We start from the raw sequence: 20,186 nt of genomic DNA on the forward strand, positions 1-20,186 counted from the left end.
AAGGAGGGTTGTCCGGTGTTTGGCAAGAACTGAAACGGTTGTCACAAAACGAACCATTTTCGAAAAGTGTATCGTCATAATGAGAGGAAATACTCTTGTGCAGTGCGTCAAGTAGACGAGAGGATGTGATCATCTAGTGATTGAAGCGATCGGCAAAACGAAGATCCCTGTGGCATGACGAGTTAACAGCAAAGATTCACAATCTAGCTTCCCTGGGAATCATTTAGTCTGTCAACAAGGTGACAAACGGTGTCTGTTCAAGCACGAGCCCAGTAGATTTTAGTGGATTACCAAATGATTTTCCTAGAACACCGTTGCACAAACCCACCGCGCCTTCATTTCAATCATCATCGATCAAAATACGGGAGATCAGCCCATAAGCGATCGATCGCTTTCACGATCGTCGATAGGGCCGAAGGTTAGCGATAGATTAGATAAGATGAGATCACAATCGGAGTATTATATCTGTCTCAAATAAACGGTCGAATGAAACAGTCACATCTTGTTAAATAAACTTTTAGTGATAAATTCACAGATCGCGTTTCATCGACGAATCAAGAAACCTTGAGTGCATCAAACAGTGTCGAAACGACAATGTTGATAATGGTGGACAGCTACTCCGATTTTTTTTTAAGAGTACCACAATCACAGCTATCATCGAGACATGACATGCCAATAACAGTCCACATTTTTGAAACTCAAAGTATATGAGATTTACGCAGAAAATGGAGCATCTTCTCCGTATAATTAAACAAATTAAACAAATTAAGCGAATCCACAAGAAGGCTATCCATGCTGGCAAGGATTTGTGACAAGCGATTTAGCGACGCCTGCCATACAAATTAAACACAAATTTCTACATTGCTCGGGACTTAATCAAACAAATGAAACGAAATTTGGCATGTGGAGATTTTAGGGTGCAATAAATGAGTCTATGGTGATTAGACCCTCCAACCCCCTCTTTAAAGGGGGGCTGCCATACAAATGAAACATAAATTTCTGCATTACTCAAGAATCAATCAAGTAAACGAAACCAAATTAGGCATATTGAGGTTTTAAGGTGCAATAAATGTTTCTATGGTAGTTAGACTCTCCACCCCCCTCTCTAAGGGGAGGCTGCCATACAAATGAAACACAAATTTCTGCATTACCCGGTAATTAATCAAGCAAATGAAACCAAATCTGGCATGTGAAGGTTTTAGGGTAGAATAAATGTTTTTACGGTGGTTAGATACTCCTCCCCCCTCTCTTAGGGGGGGCTGCCATACAAATGAAATACAAATTTTTGCATTACTTGAGAATCAATCGAACAAATGAAATGAAATTTGGCATGTGGAGGTTTCAGAGTGTAATAAATGAAGATATTATTCCTCCCTCTTTTAAGGGGAAAAGGGGGGGGGGTCTGGTTCGAAATTTGCGCAGTAATGGGACTTCAAGCACAGCACTTCATCACCATACCATCAAAGCGAAATCGGAAAAACTGAATCAGCGGTTAAACAAATTAAGCGGATCCACAAGAAGGCTTTCCGGACTGGCGAGGATTTGTGGCAAACGATTTTACAACAATGTAACACTCCAAATGATCTGGGAAATCAAAGACTGTTGGAAAGAAGCATAAGAAACAACGAGCGGAGGAAGACATTGAAAATAACAGTTTCTACACTACAAAAGGTTTCCGAGCAAACAGAAGAGAAGGATCGAGGGAAGGTGAAGATGCACTATGATCGGGGTACCAAGAAACTGTCGGAACTTGAGGTTAGCGATGTGGTGTTTTAAAGACGTCACGAAACCTACAAACGATTCTTCTTCTTCTTTCTTTGTTTTTAAGAGGCTTTAAACTTGGAAGTTCATTCGCCTCTAACAAACGATTAAAAAGCCGAAATGTTATAGAGACAACTAATAAGATTCATGTGTTCACAAACTAATAACCTTGCTGTATCGTTTACTCGACAACATTTTGCATATTCCAAATCCAGGAATAAGCAATAGTGTACAAAATTCCAATATTATTAAATCACTTTAGAAAACGCCCCCTCATCGTAACCCATCCACCTCGCCTAATTATTCTCCGTTGAACGGTGCTAATGAACTTCGAACACAGTTCGATCAACGTCAATAAATTGATACATATCTCGGGCGTGCTTCAATGCTGGCGCACCTTTTTTTAATTTCGGGAAAGTAGAGATTAATCCCCCGATGATAAAACCTGTGAGATTGGCAGCTCCCGTTCGCGTCATCATCATCATCCACCAAGTGGGCCAAAACGGGAGCACAGCCCAGAAACCGTTTGACAAATAGATGTCACGATCAATTTAGCCCACAAAACAAAAAATATTTAAGCCGGTCGCGGGATTTGTACAGCTGAGCTGAACACGACCACCACACCTCTGTGCGATTCATTTTTGCATGCACACAGCGAGAGGATCGAAAATCTCGGCTAATGGCGCGAGTGTGTGTGTGTGTGTGTGTGTGTGTGTGCATGGTTGTTGGAGGTAACCAACAGCGATCGGTCAGCGCGCGGCAGACGCAAACTCTAGGGAACCGGTTTTTGGAAATTATTTATAGGAATATTTATCGCCCCATTCGTGCGCGTTTGCCCCTATCGAGACCTGCCCCCTCTTATACCACTTTTTTTTTGCTTTTGCTCGAATACCCTTTCGGATGGCAGAGCGCCCTCTCACGGGGGCTTATTGCGCGTAGACACACACTCACAGCGCACGCAAAGTCTAATCTTGTAGGCGTTGCGCTACCCCATCGCGTGCATTTGAAAAACGATAAAACGTGGAGAAACTTCGCTCCAGGCTCAGGCACAGCTAGCCGTCTCGGAGCAGGAATCTAGTTCTACCACAGAATGTAAATGATCAATAAAACGTAATTAAATAATTTTATGAGTCAGCACAGGAAGGCTATCGTGCGGATTGGATCTAGAATCAAGTGGCCATCAATCGTGATCGTTGCGAGCGAGCGAACTCCGCGCGCTAGGCTGAACACCAAATCTTAATCCCGCCTTATTTAGCACTCTCGTATGACAGGACTAGAATGAGGTAGAAAAACAAACGTTGACAGCTCTTTAGAATTTAATAATCCCCCCCCCGGATTAGAACATTGTGACATGGTGGCCACACGTCTCTCTTGGGCGAAACGCGAAGTTGTGAAATGTTTAACAATCGATAATTAATTAAATAATGGCATCATCAACACTAGGCGGCGTTTGATCGCCGTCCACAGCCTAAACCGCTACGATTCATCGAAACACGTATTTTCGATTAAACGACAAAAATTCTGGCTACGGGTGGAGGAGTGGGAGAAGCTTCGCCACGAGGCGCGATGGACAAATGAGAATACAAGAGTCATTAGCGATGCAGCGGATTGTTTTCGAAATCAGTAAAGGTGAATGATTCTTTCTGCCGAATTGTAAGATATGCGCGTGTTTGTCTGTGCCGTACCACAAGCAATGATTCGGAGCATTCCTTTTAAATTGGGCTTCAGGAAAAAAAAACGTAACAGAATGAAACCCAATCACCTTATGACCTTATGAAATGATATTGTCCGCGTGTCCGCGGGTTAATAACAAGGGTCAACGAATCAATCGAATACGCAACGGTTGCTTTTACTTTCTCTCGTTTCACTTATTTTATTTCGTACAAGATAATAAGTGTACCTTCGAAAAAAAAAGTAAAGAAACCTTGTTTCAAAAGGTTAAGTTGTCAGAATAGTTGTGCCTAAATTCTGAACTTTTTATAAGTCTTCAATCAATTCATTATATGCAAAAAAAAAACTTTTGCAAACTGTTTATCGTTTTGTCATCTACCTATGTCGATAAGTAGATGTGGCACTCGTTTCCCCTAGCTTCTGAACCTTTCTAAAAGACAATTCGAGATATTCGAGATTCCTGAGCGCATGACGTACAAACCTCTTTTACGCTTTTCCAATTCATAGGTTCCATGTCGCATCATTTGAAACCCAAACAGCAATACAATGCTTTTGAGCAATGCAAGTCCTTGAAATCTTTGACAATCTTGAACATAGTTCCAAGCTAGTTTCACACTAAAGGGTGTGTCACATCAAATTGCATCACGGAAAAAACGCTGTAGAAATTCGCCCAGTAGACCGATCCCTTTAAAATTTTTAGACAGTAAAATAAAAACTATTTAACAACTTTTGGCATTTTCTTTTTATTCATACTTCGAGCCCAAGCCCATATGCTCGCACCTTCCTCTTTACCCCGTCCATAAGGTTCTGTACAACGTCAGGTTGTAGTTTTTTTTTTGAACAGAAATCCATTTTCTCTTGAAGTCCGCCTCCGATTTGACAACTTTTGGGTTCTTCCGGAGGGCCTGCTTCATAATCGCCCAATATTTCTCTATTGGGCGAAGCTCCGGCGCGTTGGGCGGGTTCATTTCCTTTGGCACGAAGGTGACCCCGTTGGCTTCGTACCACTCCAACACGTCCTTTGAATAGTGGCACGAAGCGAGATCCGGCCAGAAGATGGTCGGGCCCTCGTGCTGCTTCAATAGTGGTAGTAAGCGCTTCTGTAGGCACTCCTTAAGGTAAACCTGCCCGTTTACCGTGCCGGTCATCACGAAGGGGGCGCTCCGCTTTCCGCAAGAGCAGATCGCTTGCCACACCATGTACTTTTTGGCAAACTTGGATAGTTTCTGTTTGCGAATCTCCTCCGGAACGCTGAATTTGTCCTCTGCGGAGAAGAACAACAGGCCCGGCAGCTGACGAAAGTCCGCTTTGACGTAGGTTTCGTCGTCCATTACCAGGCAATGCGGCTTCGTCAGCATTTCGGTGTACAGCTTCCGGGCTCGCGTCTTCCTCACCATGTTTTGCCTTTCGTCGCGGTTAGGAGCCTTCTGAACCTTGTATGTACGCAGGCCCTCCCGCTGCTTGGTCCGCTGGACGAATGAACAAATTCAGCTTATTGGCGACATCCCGGACCGAACTTCTCGGATCACGTTTAAACTGCTTAACTACGCGCTTGTGATCTTTTTCACTGACGGAGCATCCATTTTTACCGTTCTTCACCTTCCGGTCGATGGTTAGGTTCTCGAAGTATCGTTTTAGTACTCTGCTGACCGTGGATTGGACGATTCCCAGCATCTTACCGATGTCCCGATGTGACAACTCCGGATTCTCGAAATGAGTGCACAGGATTAATTCACGACGCTCGTTTTCGTTCGACGACATTTTTTCAAATTTACGAAAAATTGACAGTGAAACATGGCCAACGTGATCTATACACTCTTATCTGATTATAAGCGAAAGCTGAAGATATAATTCCTAAAAATCAAATTTCTACAGCGTTTTTTCCGTGATGCAATTTGATGTGACACACACTTTAGCTCCCACCCGAAAAGTGAAAGTCTTATTCATCTGACCATTCTGTAGCGGAGTTGATGACGAACAATAGTCTTCTCTTGGTCACAATTTTGAAGATATTGAATATTCCTTGGTAAATTACATTCTCCTGTATTACAGTCCTGGCATTGTAGGTCCCGATTAGGACCTTGAAGCTACATTCATTGAGAAAGCATACACCTCACAAGACTTTTGATTCATCATTCCTCGAGAGAATGATGGTTTGGCCAACATATTTAACGAGATATTGACATACAGTGGAACCTCGATTATACGGTTTATCTGAGAAAGCAAGTTCCATAGTAATGCTATGGACATTCCCGGAATTTATCAGTGAGTGGCAGGATTTTGCTTTCTTTGTTTTGGTCATGGCTTTCACATTATTTGACTTCTGAAGTTTAGGAGAGCGTAAAAGATAATGATGGATTTTCAGGCGGAGATGGCTTTCTAGTAAATTACAAATATTAGTCTAATTAATTATTTCTCTCAGTGTGACGATTAATCGATTAATCGATTATTTGGGTCGATTTATCGTATCGAATAACAAACTGCTGAAAAGTCTAGATCAACATGTCAAAAGGGCTTATCTTCTTCGATCGATTCTCTTCATCGACTCTCTCTTACGATAACCACGGCCTATCAGACAGATTTTGCTCCTGTTTTGCCATGTAGTTTGATAAAAGAGGTCCCCTTTCACACTCCTTGTCATCGAACACATCAGGAACTACTGTTACTGCTGAGTTATTAATGAAAGAGAGTGTAGATAAAGAGAATCGATCAAAAAAGATAGGCCCTTTTGACATGTTGATCTAGAAGTATTCGATTAGTTGATGAACGATTAATTTCAAAAATCGGAGATCACTAGTAATGAAACATTAACCATCGGAAGACCACCTTTATAAACAAACAGCGGTCAAAAAAAATGTTGTGGCGATCACTATGCCTGCCACTACAAAATTACGTGTATTTATACTACATATTTGAACGTTTCTTCACATCCACAACATAGCGACATCCATTTTCTTTCTAATCGAATGAGAACGACTACGAGAATAGGCAAACCAACAGAAATAACTAGAATTCTAAACGCATTCATATTACATCATTCTGAAACAAGCGAGGTAAGATGCCATACGCGTGTCCAAAAAGCACCACAGCAACGGGTTGAAATGTCAAACGACATCGAAGTGTTTCTTTCGGAAAATTCTAGATGCGCTGCTTATACCTTCCGCTTCCGATATGTTTCTGCCAGTTAGCATACTGCCGTTCTACGCATAGTTGTCCCATGTTACTTTTTGACAATTTTCACTTTTCTTCATAAAACGATGTTTTTGTGCCTAGTCTTCTGGAAAAACACAAAAAAGTTATGGTTTGGTCCCAGCTTTTAAAAAAACATCAAGCTCAATTGTCCCATGTTGATATTCTGGGTATTTTTTGTAAATCCATAATGAATAAATCGGTTCAAGAACAAGAATTTTAAGCCACGTTTTCAGCAGAGCTGATACACTTATTTCTGGTTTGGATAAACGAACTAATTCTCGAAAAAATAAAAAAAAAGTTTACCTAATAACAATGAGATTTATATTCTGCAAATATGTTGCAGATCACTCCCTTCTTCATAAAACGATGTTCTTATGCATAACCTTTCGGAAAAACACCAAAAAAACTTATTGCGTATTCCCAGTATTTCGAAAAACAGCATCAAGTTCAATTGTCCCATGTTGATATTCTAGGCATAACTGTCCCACCATGAATTTTTAAACTCATAATCAAGTTTGATTGATTCAAGTGAGGGAAACTGTTCACATTTCATTAGACAATAGTTTACTGCTCATAAAAAAAACCCGGTGAATTGCTAAAACGGAAATGCTTAAAGCTTCTGGTAGACAAATATGCTAATAAAATTTGATTGCGTGTTTCTCAGTTGCTGATTTTGGAACATGGGACAACTATGCGTGGAACGGCAGCATATGATCTCGAGTTTTCGAGGCATTTTTGTTGTCGAACCGAAAACGCCGAGGAATCAGAAATCCCATATTTCTGTTTTCAAACGTAATCATATGTGCCGCTGTTCACAAATAAATTGCGACGTGCCGCTGTTCACAAATGGGTTGCCAGACTTTTGGGCGTTATATTTATGAGTTTTTTATTTTGATCCTAAGGTTTGTATACATCTTAATAATGAATGGATTTCAATAGCAACAAACATTAAAATGACAGTGTTCGCTCTGGTTTTTATTACATAAAGCGTCGTGCACAAATTACGTAACGCGTGATAAGGGGGGGAGGGGAGGTGATCGAGGATGCGTTACTTTCTGTGTATTAGAGATAGGAAATTGCGTTACGTGGGGGGGTCCAAAATCCGGATTTCTAGCGTTACGTAATTTGTGCACGACGCCTAAGACAAGAAAAGATATGTGAAAATGGTTTTGTGCTTTTCAAAAACCATCTAGCATAAAATAATTGAAGGAAAAATCTGAGTGATTTAATAGCACTGGAACTGACTAGCTCCGTATTAATCTCCACACCGGAGCGATGTGCTCCATTATGAGAAGGATTAGAAAATTTCCTCGCAGTATAAAAAATGATTTTTTAACATTTTTTTTATTCAAACTAAATTGATAGCTCTGATAACATTTGAGAATGTATTGAAGATTGCAAAATTTAAATGATTTTTATAATGCTTCAAAAGTCTTATGTCTACAATATGAAGAAAAATTGAATGTTTGAGGAAACCCGTTTAAACAGTAGAACAAAAGGTTGGCAGACCCGAAGTGACAGTGATACTAAGTGAAAAATAAGATGTTACACCACTAAATTTTATTTTTTTATTTTATTTTATTTATTTATTCTGTTCTATTTTTGGGATATCATTTATAAAGTTAGCTAAGAGGAAATAAGTTCGTGATGTACCAAATAAAAGTAGATGCTCAAAACCCATAGAAGCCTAGAAGCTGGCCTTTGACAAAGTTGCATTACACATTTTTTTCCAAGAATAGCCATTGCATCTTAAAGGACGACGAGACATGCGTCAAATTGTACTAGAAATCTAAAATAAGACCAGACAATAGGGGTCGATTCCGGACCAGCTGCTGATTGGTCAATTTTAAAGTACACTTCGACAAAATGTACTCATACTATGTACTCTCACACTAGTTTTCATGATAAAACATAACTGAAAAATACAATAATACACAACATTTTTGCTTTACATCATCCAAATGTAACTATTCATAGAATATATGATAAGAAAACATTTGTTAGGAACGTAACAAATAGTCTTCAAAAACTTTATCTCATTTGGAAAATAGACATCTCGAGTGGTTCGACATCCCTGTTGCTCGCACTGGTTCGAAGAGTAAGAATAACGAGCGAGTTGTCACGTCTTGTCTTAGCTAGAGGAAATGGTTAAGGAAAAAATGTTGACAGAGCGGACATGTCCATTTTTATTAAAAAAAATTAAATGGTATGGTATCCGCAGCAAGTCACGAGAAGAACTAGGTGCAGAGCAGCAGTGGCCCCTTACATGACCTGTTCTGTGACTGGTCAGTGGCAGGGCGAGATTCGCCAGGACTGGATTTCGATTCTATTTGTCTATTATCACAATAATTAGAGCTTGCGAATATCTTGAGTGTACCAGTAGCACCAGTGGATAATCCTCTAGTGGTGCGCGTCCCAAAGACTCTTTTCCTCTCCAACCACCTTATTCACATTGACTGACTCCTGCCGGGTGTGACCGGGGTAAAAATCGCGAGACGGCAGTCGCAGAAATGCAACTTTTTGGGGTGCATTACTGAGGTTTTACGCCCACACGGCCGACATTCGACAACCACTCTTCTGAAGTATCGCGTCCGACAGCTCTTAACAGATTTCCCCAGTATCGAAGGGACCTCTCTCTCGTTTCTGAGGCTTGCCCGTCGCGACAAGCAAATTTGTGACAGGCGATAAAGAAAAATGCACAACTGTCGGATTTTGGGACCGAATATTGCTTATTGATTTAATTCGCTTTTAAAGTTCTCTGTTTGGTTGCTGTTTCGAGACGATTTACACACAGTGTGGATACACATCATCAAATAATATTATCTTGTTCTCCCTGCGTTATGGGTGGAACACACCAGAGAATGATAAAGGATTTTGTTCAGAGGTGCGCGTGGGTGTATCACATTTGATGCTGTTCCCGGTCGTAAAATTTTAATAAAATGTCGTCGCCACGGGAGATGTCTCCTGCCACAGAATCTTTTTTTTTTGTCAGAATGTGGGATTCAGAATGGGTTTCCCCCACCATATCTTTGGCTATTTAAAAGGCCCCCCTTATTTCGAGGACTCTAAATTGCCGTTCCTGCGCAATTAGGTGGGTGAGCGAAACATATTCGACCCAATGCCATTTGCTCCGGGAAGAAGGCGTCCACGTTATGGGCGCAGGACGCGGGCATCAACCTTCACAGTGCTCATGGGTCCAACACAAACCCGATCTACCTGCGCTGCGCAGCTGCAGCGCAGTTGATCTTTGCAGCAAAGAGATGTAGTAGATTTTCATGTACTAATCAACTGATTCCAACAGATCTGTGGGCTTCCTCGAACGAGCACTCGGCGGTGCGCAGCAGCACTGGGCGAAAACATGGAACTGAAAGTTCAAAGCAATTAATCGGAACCTTGTTTACATGGGAGGTGGTCTCACGAGCGCTACCACCGCTGGTCTGTACCCGCGCGCGCGTTCTGCGTTTGATCCGGGAGGGGGAATTTACTTTTTATCACCTTTCTCTGGGAGGTGGTGCTACGGTCGATGAGTAAATTGAACCGCGGGGCTCTGCACGGTGTTGAATAAATTTTAATAAGCCTCGACAGGGCTACGAAGAGTTCCACCTCTTCCTATACATCATTCTCGCTCTCCTAATGGAGCTCTTATTTCTAGGAGGTTTGTCGAGTGTGGGCTCGAGAGTTCTTCCCACAAACTCGGAAACATCGAGATAAATCGATGTCAAGTGCTTCGGACACTCCGGGTGGGCAGATCCCGATGGACAGGCTCCGATCTCAAATTTTGGGATCTCATCTTTGAACACATGGACACTTTGGACACATTATGCTTCCTATGTTCCAACCGCTCGCAGGTTCTAGCAACATTCTTTGGCTACCCAATGACAACACCGTGAGAAGCGCCGTCAGCGCATAGTTTTGCGCTACCTGTACTTATCAAATCCCTTTGCTTCCGCCGTCGTCGTCATCATTGCCATGCGATACCGTGTGCAGCTTGGAAGACAAATGGGCAGCGCGACAGCGAGCAAGCGAGCGAAATGATGTATTTCATAATGAACCTACATATTATCAGATCACGTTGCGCCCGGGAGATAGGGGCTCTAAACTAACGGTGTGCAGTTATGGTCACATACCTACCAGACCAGATAGCACCAGGGCGAAAAAGAGTACGGCCACAAAAAGAAGTGGTGCCCGATGACTAAGATGTTTCAGATGTGGTTCTATCGGGGAGCTCACTTGCTGTTGCTTCCCACTGTCCGCGTGTCCGCTTTCCTAGAAGAAGAAGAGCAGCTCATTCCCCCCATTAGCTTCTGAAAGGCTGTGCCTACACAAAGTTGGACTCGACGATGACGACGAAGACGACACTGGTAGCATTAAATGAGCATGAGATGAAATAAGATGAGATACTGTGCTGCCGGATTAGCTGGGAGAAAAAGCCATACCCACTCGCGACTCGCGACTCGTCTTGAAACATAATCTAGAAAGAAAATCAAGTGGAAATATTTATGTTCTTTTCTTTCCCTTGTTATCGTGCCTCCGCGATTGCCCCGATCGTGGTCCTCCTCCTCCTTCCTAGCGATCGCCTCTCTTTAAACTGGGGCTTCACAGTCGCAGCAGAAGCAATGTTCCCTCGATTCCCTCTTGTGTCTCAAATCAAGCAGCAGCAGCAGCACTTGGGAATGCGCCCTCGTTGACATGCTGCTGCAATGATGTTCGATTGATTAATACTAATTATGCTGAACACGTTCGGCCCGTGGTGCGGTGGGAGATATTACCGCGTGCATCGCTTTTTTTTCGCATCCATCGGGCTGATCTTGGGTCGAAAGTGATCCATCAGCTTTTCATGCACTGTCGACACTGTCCGCCCCAGACCGGCAGACTTCAGCAGCTCCCACCGAGCGCCCAGCGAGCATAATTTCCGACGTAATGAGTAATTTTTCAGAACTAGGTCTGTTTAAAATTTTATATTCGCTATAGGGGAGGACTGGGTGAGACGCCCATCTCAAGCAACAACAGGGTGAAACATGTGTTTTTACTACATATTTCACATCCACAATGTAGCCACGTTCTATTTCTTTGTAATGAATTGAATAGGAAAACCAACGAAACTAACGAGAATTCCAAACGCATTCATATTACACCATTCTTCAATAAGCGAGATAAGATGCCCATATGCGTGTCCAAAATGCACCACAACAACGGATCAGAATATCGAACGAAGCGTTCGAAGCGTTTCTTCTAGATAATTCTTGATTCGCATACCATCGGTAGTTCTCAAGACTTGTTTGATACGCTATACAAAACAATTGCTTAAACAAAATTTAAATTGATTAAAATTCATATTTTCAATCATTTATATCTGCCCATTTTTGTGCTTATCAACCCCCCGCAGTCAATAAAACTCAGTCGCACGTAAATTCATACACTACAGCATGTGAGCGGACAACGTGAGGAGAGAGAAAATATTGCAATTTAAGCTTCGCTCGATGGTAGCTTATTGACACGGCCCAAAGCGTAAAAGCTGCGATTTCTATTACATCATCCACGATTCATTAGCGTACCAGTCGGCGGCGGTGATGATGACGTTCAAATTAGTATTTCTGAATTTTAAGATCCTCCCATAGGCCTCTTTCAAGGCTTGAGATGAATGAACTGAAAAGGTTTGAAGCCTCTATAATTCAAGACAATCTCTCTCTTCTATCACACAGTTTCACTCCATCCAGCGAGAAGTTAACAATCTTCAATCATGGAGATATCAAACACAGCATTTTTGGATGGATGGTGGAAATAATGTATAATCGCATGTGAAAGAGTGTGTGTTAATTATGAAAAACACCCCCGCATCCGCTGTTATAGCTGTGATACAACGAAGAGGAAACCATTAGTGTTGCATACTTAGTGCTTAGATTCAGTTGATTCTACGGAACCACGCAAAATGTGTAAAACATTAATTCTAGAGTTAATTCTAGAATACATTCTGGAATAACATTCGATGATAATATAAATACATTCTGAAATAATATCCGAGGTGATAAACAAGCGAATTGAATTAAAACAGCTCGTAATCCTACGTCAAAAATGCGGTCGTGTGCTGGAGGCAACCTCCTAGAAGTTTTTTTTAAGAATGTATACGTACGCAAATTCGGTTGCATGTTAACCGGAATGTTTTGGTGTCTTGGGAGGATTTATTTGTTATTTACAAATAAACAATCCAACTGCAGTGGAAGTTATTATCAAGTTGCCGAAATCGTGTAAAAATGTCAAAAACGTTACTTTTACCATATAGAATATGTTGTATCTTGAGTCAACTAGTCATAAAATAATAATATTTATACAGTTTTTTGCATCTAATTTCGGGTGGAATCGATTGACTGTATCATTCAAAAACTATTGACATAAATTCTTAAAAACTAATATCAATGTTTTCTGAGAATGTAAATTTCATGTTCCTAGAAAGTTGATTAATTTTTCAAAAACAAACACCCAAATATCGTATTTTGGACGAACAGCTTGTTTTCGAGCTATTTTACACACAAAAAAGATCAATGGCAAATCAGTCGCTATTAAAGTATTACAGTGAAAACTGTAATTAGGGTAGTCACGAGCGTTTGTACAAAATTTGGAACCCAATATAGGAGAACATCGAGGCAGTGACCAATTAATTTTGCGTGAAATTGCTCCATAGTAGACTATACATAAAGATGATGTTATCATGCACATGTTTGCGGAAGAAAATTAAGACAAAATAAATGCTCTTTGGAAAAAAAACTGAAGAGCGATACAAAAAACTTCTTAGGTAATGTTATTGAAAGAATCGAAGAATGCCTAGGATGTTGCAAGGAATCATTCAATTTTCTCAATATATGAGCTACCATCCATCATTAAGAATATTAAAAACTATAGAATCAAAACAAAAACTCATAAATATGAAGGCCAAAAGTCTGGCAGCACGTTTGTGAACAGCGGCACATAGAAATACGTTTGTAAACAAAATAATTGGATTTTGAATGCCTAGACAACAAACAATATAACTATTTTATAAAGCTAGACGAGGTTTGAGATGCTAAAATACATGTAATGGTAAGAAAGTTGTAAGAACAGAAAAATCTTGCGTTTTTCATGATTTTTTATGGTGTGCCGTTTCACCCACGCCATGTCAGTCTTACCCTAAGTTCCCCTATAACCATTGCACGCGCACTTGTGGTTCATGTGCTTTCTAATGGATTGCACATTTTACAACCACTCAATAAATCACCCCAAACTTGATTATCTGTAACTCTCGGAAATTGAACTACGCGAGCGCGCGCCTGCGAGTTGGCTTATGTGAGCGCATAACAGCAAAACACAATAAGCAAATGATTTACCGGCTTGACCTTTTGGGGGAAAAAGGCGATTTTTCTTCTTCGCCCTCTATCTTCGACTTCGACTCTAACTTTTCTGTTTGTGTGTCTGTGTGTATATACAAGGAGGGCGCCACTTACCTGGCATGCAAACGCAGCGGAAGGTACCCGGATCATCGAGACAGCTGCCCTCGTTCTGACATGGATGGGACTCGCACTCGTTCACATTGGTTTCGCATCGGGGTCCTGTGAACCCTTGGGTGCAGTTGCAGGCGAACGAACCGGGCGTGTTGACACAGATACCGTTATGTTCGCAGGGAGAGCCTGTGATTGGGAGGAAGGAAGAATTGCATTACACAAATCATCTAACGTGGGTTCTCTACCGATCTTACCTTGGTCACACTCGTCGATATCCTCGGAACAATCGATACCCTTGTATCCCATCGCACAGGAACAGGTGAACGACCCGTTGATCGGGCTGGTATCACAGATGGCATCCGCATGACAGGGATTCGAGGTGCACGCATCATCCAAGTGACACAGCAGTCCCGTCTTGCCGGGCGTACAGCGACAGTAGAAGCTTCCCACCCCGTCGATACAGGTTGCCCCGTTGAAGCAAGCCGCATCGACACAATCGTCGATATTGTTGCTGCAGTCCGGCCCATTCCAACCGTTCACACAGATGCAATTGTAGCCACCGTGGGTGTTCGTACAGGTGGCCCCATTTTTGCAGATCGTTGGCTGCTGAACACACTCGTCCACGTCCGTCTCGCAGTACTCTCCGGTAAAGCTCGGCGGACACTTGCAGTGATACGCGTTGACCCCGTCAACGCAGGTGCCACCGTTTTGACACATATTACCCGGGCAGTCATCGACATTCTCTTCGCAATTTTTTCCCTGAAAACCTGCGAATAGAGGAAACAAAAAGGAAGCGCATAAGAATAAGGTTATACATGCAAACAGTTCAACGATGACAATACGGGCGCGCTCTTTAAATTCTCTGACACCTGTTCTCGGTCTTACGTTTTGAAGGTGCGAAAGCCAACATTCGGTGGCGAACGGTTCAACATCGGACATTGTTCGGTTTGACCCCATCGATCCCAAGTCGCTGTCCACTGTGTGGGTGTGACTAATGCAACATCATCCCCCTTCGATTCTCCCCTAACCCTTTCGAATGTTTTTCTGGACCTGCTTCACATTACAGACAGACCCAACACACATGGATTCCCTCTTCCAACATCCGAAGGTCTTTTCTCTATCCCTTTGTTGCGCTTTTCTCTTTGTGTGTATGCCTACATACACGACACCACCGCGTCCACATGGGACAGAGAGACAGAGGACAGAGGGAGAGTGAGGACAGAGAGAGAGTGAGCATAAAAAGCGATCGAGCTGTTGTCGACATCATCGTCGTCGTCTTGCGGTGTTTTTTTCGCGATCCCCACTTCGAGCGCTTCCAATCTCACCCCGTTTCGACCACAAACCCCCCTTCGGAAAGATTGTTGTTTCGGCGAACCGTACGAATATGTATGCGCTTTTGCGCTTGTACAGTTTCCCACGGTTTCATATCTGTTTATAGAGGAAGTCTCGATTCTTGCCTGCTCCCTCACTCTCTCGGCGATCCGTCTCTTTCGGGCTAACACCATCGAGTCCGTGGCTCGTGGTGGTTCGGCAGTATTATGGCATACATAGCATGCCACGCCAAAAGCACAGTCTAATTCGACTGCATGACATCTTTCTCTCTGGGTTTGCGCCGCGATCTTCTCGTGTCACATGGTCAAGCGAAATGCACATAGTGATCCCCGATTTTTGAAATTAATCGTTCATCAGCTAATCGAATACTTTTTAGCAGTTTAGTATTCGATACGATTAATCGCTCCAAATAATCGATTAATCGATTAATCGTCACACTGAGAGAAATAGTTCGTTAGACTAATATTTCTCATTTGTTAGAAACCCATCTGGAATCAAAAAAGTGTTCATTCCGCCTGAAAATCAATTATTATTTTTCACGCTCCCCTAAACTCGTAAACGAAGGTCAATTCGCGTTGACGAGCTTGTGTGTTTCGTGAGCTTCGTTCACGAGTTTAGAGCGTCAAAGATAATGATTGAATTTCAGGATAAAACTGCAGCGACCGTAGGTTTTTTTTTCTTTGGGTTTGGATCGATTAATCGACGTAAATTATTCGTTCGCATCGATTATTGGTTGCGCAGTATTCGTTCGATTAATAATCGATTTCTTTAAGAAGTATTCGATTAATCGATTAATCGAACGATTATCGGGGATCACTAAATGCACACAGTCACACCCGAGATGCTGGAATAAAAGGAATCTCTGGGTGCGATAGGGTTAAAAATTGCAGTGGTTACTAACTGACAATGGTCAATTTATAAAATAATGATCATTGATCGTGACATATTGTTTCACCTATCAAGAACAACTTGACACAACCGACACAACCGTATTGAACAACATTGGCTGACGGACGGTGATTTTAGAACCCCACCAATACCATATACCGAAGAGCCATCGAGCGGGGTGAGAAAAATACACGTGTTGCTGTTTTATTTTTAACGATCGCGTACAAGTGGTTGTGGTTTGGGAACATCAGCAATGACACAACAGTGCAGTCAGTTCGATGAGCTATCGTATCCGTTTGTTTATAGGAATTATTTTTACTTTTCGTTGCACGTTCTTTTCCATACTTTTTTGAACAAAACCAAATCTCCGCATTCTATGTTAAACGAATCGTAATAATTTTATCAAAAAAAAGTGGTGTGTAAGCAAACGATTTTTCGAGAATGTTTCAAGTTGGTATTTTCATTATTTTGGTAAAAAAACCTACTCATATAGTTCTCTATCTTCACATGTATATTGTAGACTATAGTATAGGGAAACATACACAGTGCATTCATAAAAGCATTGGTCGATTTTGTTCAGTTTGAGGAACGAAGAAAAATGCTACTATATGGAGAAAATGTTTGGCTAACTAGTTTAGCTTTTTCCTATTCAGTTGTCGAAATAGTGCCGAAACAAGAGTGATAAGCGTATAAAAATCGCTCATAACCAAAAACCAAAATTCAAAATGAGTTTAAGTAGAAAAATTATGTAAATTGTTCATTTAAGTTCTCCTAAGTTTTATTTGCCGCTCGAGTCAGTCCAGTTAGCGAGCGGAATTCGATAACTGGATTGCCTTTCCAGCCTAGTTAGCGATCAAGTGCTGTACACTAAAAGCATGTTTGACTAATTGGCGCTGTCAAAAGAAAACCTGCAAGTTCTACGCCTTTTCTCTGCCAGAAATCGACTATCCGATATCGGTTGCTTTCGCTGGCTTTTCTAAGTTTATGATCATTTGGAAACAGCGTCTCTCGCTGCGAGCTTTGAGTTTTGTTTGAAAAAACTTCGGAATAAATTATAGGAGCTAGGAGAAGTTCGGCTTGCACTGACATACGTTTATTGCTGAACATGCCACTCGAGATATATTCGAGATGTGTTGTTTGGACACGAAAAAGTAGAATATCGCAGGCAATACCACAAAGTTCTTCGGGTATTGTACTGAGATCTACCGATAAAATTCTTATAGCGTTATGAAAAATGCTCTTGTCAATCATATATATTTGTATATTTCATCAAAACCATTTGGGACCAACGTGCAGAATTTTTTATCGTCAATTTCCTTCTTGAACTGTCTTCATCCGACCGTTCAATTCCGGTTGCTATTTGCTTGCGCTTTTCTGTAGTGTTCATTTGTATTTGAGCATTATCTGCTTCATCGTTTTAATTTTGTTTTGGATAAGAAATTCGCAATAGGCCGAAAGGAAAAAAGTGCTTTCGGAGCAAAAGGACAATTTGAAGCATTTTGTCATGAAAAAGTTTAATTAGGGAAATCGCATTTTTTGAGTTATTGAAAGAAGTTTTTGGGAACGTATGTAACAAAAATCACTAGTAGACCTCTTATCTTTCGAATGAAGAGTTGATCATATCAATTCGTTCGGCCGATAAATAGGTATTAACGCTCTCGTTATCGAAACTTTAAACTTACAGCCTAGTACAGGAATGAAAGACGTAGTCCTACGTCAATAATTCGAGCGGAAAAATAGGGATGCAACTTGTCATACAGCCATTCGATGGTAAACCGATATAGTGGTTCTCAGATTTTCGTGAAAAGTGGTAGTTTTTTCTTTATAGCAAAACATTAAACCCGTATTTTTTTTTGTTATTGTGCCCATTTTCATTATAGGGTGATCCGAAATATCGACCTTTTCCCCTTTTTCCCAAAATGAATTTTTTCAAAAATTCATAACTTGTGAACTACTGAACCGATTTAAACGGTCGACATATCAAACTAAAGCTAATCAGCTAGTCATTCTTTAAAAAAAATGCTGCGCCCGAAAAAGTCCTGGTTTTGGTTTTGTCATTATTGATTGTATTCGTTTTGACGTAGGACTACGTCTTTCATTTCTATTCCGGGGTGTAAAATCAAAGTTTCGAAAACGAAAGCGTTACGCCGGAGACCGAGATTTTGAGCGTTAATAGCTCCTAAACAACTGAACGAAATGGTATGATAAACACTTCATTCGAAAGATAAAATGTCTACGCGCTCTATACTTGTTACTTTTTGATCCAAAAACTTGTTTCAATAGCCTCAAAATTGCTATCAAAACAGGCTATTGAAACCACACCAATCGGTATAAAAGCGAGTGTCGCTCGGAAATCCACTCAGTTATGATTGCGCAATGATCGAGATACCATCGGTGGAATGAATGGATGTTTCCCTAACACGGACTTCAAAACCATGGAGCCAGGGGAAATCGGCATTGCAAAATAGATACAAGCACCGGGTACTTTTGTACTCGTTTGCATTTCTGCAAATCGGAATGTTTCCATATCACAGACTTCAAAACCATGGAGCCTGGGGAAACTGGCATTGCAAATGAGATGCAATCAACGGGTACTTTTGTACTCGTTTGCGCTTTTGCAAATCGGAATGTTTCCCTTACACAGACTTCAAAACCATGGCGCCTGGGGAAATCGGCCTTGCAAAATAGATACAAGCAGCGGGTAGTAGTTTTAGTGCTCCCGTGGCCGAGTGGTTAGCGTCATAACTAACATGCCGGGTGTTCGGGTTCGATTCCCGTTCTGGTCGGGGGAATTTTTCGTCAAAGAAATTTCCTCCGACTTGCACTGTGATCACGCGTATTCTATAGAGCTTGCCACTCAGAATGCATTGCAAGGCGTGATATTTGGCATAGAAATCTCAACTAAGTACTAATAAAAATGACGCAAGTAATACTACGTTGAGACGGCGAAGTTCCTCTAGGAACGTTAGTGCCATTGAAGAAGAAGAAGAAGCGGGTAGTTTTGTACTCGTTTGCATTTCTGCAAATCGGAATTTTTCCCTACACAGACTTCGAAACCATGGAGCCTGGAGAAACTGGCATTGCAAATGAGATGCAATCAACGGGTAATGTTGGACTCGTTTACGCTTTTGCAAATCGGAATGTTTCCCTTACACAGACTTCAAAAACATGGCGCCTGGGGAAATCGGCCTTGCAAAATAGAAACAAGCAGCGGGTAGTAGTTTTAGTGCTCCCGTGGCCGAGTGGTTAGCGTCATAACTAACATGCCGGGTGTTCGGGTTCAATTCCCGTTCTGGTCGGGGGAATTTTTCGTCAAAGAAATTTCCTCCGACTTGCACTGTGATCACGCGTATTCTATAGAGCTTGCCACTCAGAATGCATTGCAAGGCGGGATATTTGGCATAGAAATCTCAACTAAGTACTAATAAAAATGACGCAAGTAATACTACGTTGAGACGGCGAAGTTCCTCTAGGAACGTTAGTGCCATTGAAGAAGAAGAAGAAGCGGGTAGTTTTGTACTCGTTTGCATTTCTGCAAATCGGAATTTTTCCCTACACAGACTTCGAAACCATGGAGCCTGGGGAAACTGGCATTGCAAATGAGATGCAATCAACGGGTAATGTTGGACTCGTTTGCGTTTCTTCAAATCGGAATGTATCCCTAACACGGATTTCAAAACCATGAAGCGTGGGTAAATTGGCATTGCAAATGAGATGCAAGCTGCGAGTACTTTTGTACTCTACTATACTTTGTTTGCAAACCGGAATGTGTTTTCCCAACACAGATTCCGAAACCAATAAGTTGGGAAAATCGGCATTGCAGATCTTGGCAGTACTTTTATACTCCCATGTATTTTTACACTTCGGAAA

General features: G+C 41.6%; 1 protein-coding gene across 1 annotated transcript in view; it reads right to left on the reverse strand.

Moving 5' to 3' along the window:
- LOC129761772 (neurogenic locus Notch protein) overlaps nt 1-20,186 on the reverse strand; it is a 236,508-nt gene that overhangs the window by 16,029 nt on the left and 200,293 nt on the right. Inside the window, exons 6-7 of the mRNA XM_055759535.1 lie at nt 14,351-14,863; nt 14,100-14,282 (exon numbers count right to left, since the gene is read on the reverse strand). Of these exons, the coding sequence (XP_055615510.1) occupies nt 14,100-14,282; nt 14,351-14,863 (696 nt within the window). The remainder of the gene's footprint in view (nt 1-14,099; nt 14,283-14,350; nt 14,864-20,186) is intronic.

The sequence above is a fragment of the Toxorhynchites rutilus genome, chromosome 1 (assembly GCF_029784135.1).
Source record: "Toxorhynchites rutilus septentrionalis strain SRP chromosome 1, ASM2978413v1, whole genome shotgun sequence".
Classification (NCBI taxonomy): Eukaryota; Metazoa; Arthropoda; class Insecta; order Diptera; family Culicidae; genus Toxorhynchites; species Toxorhynchites rutilus.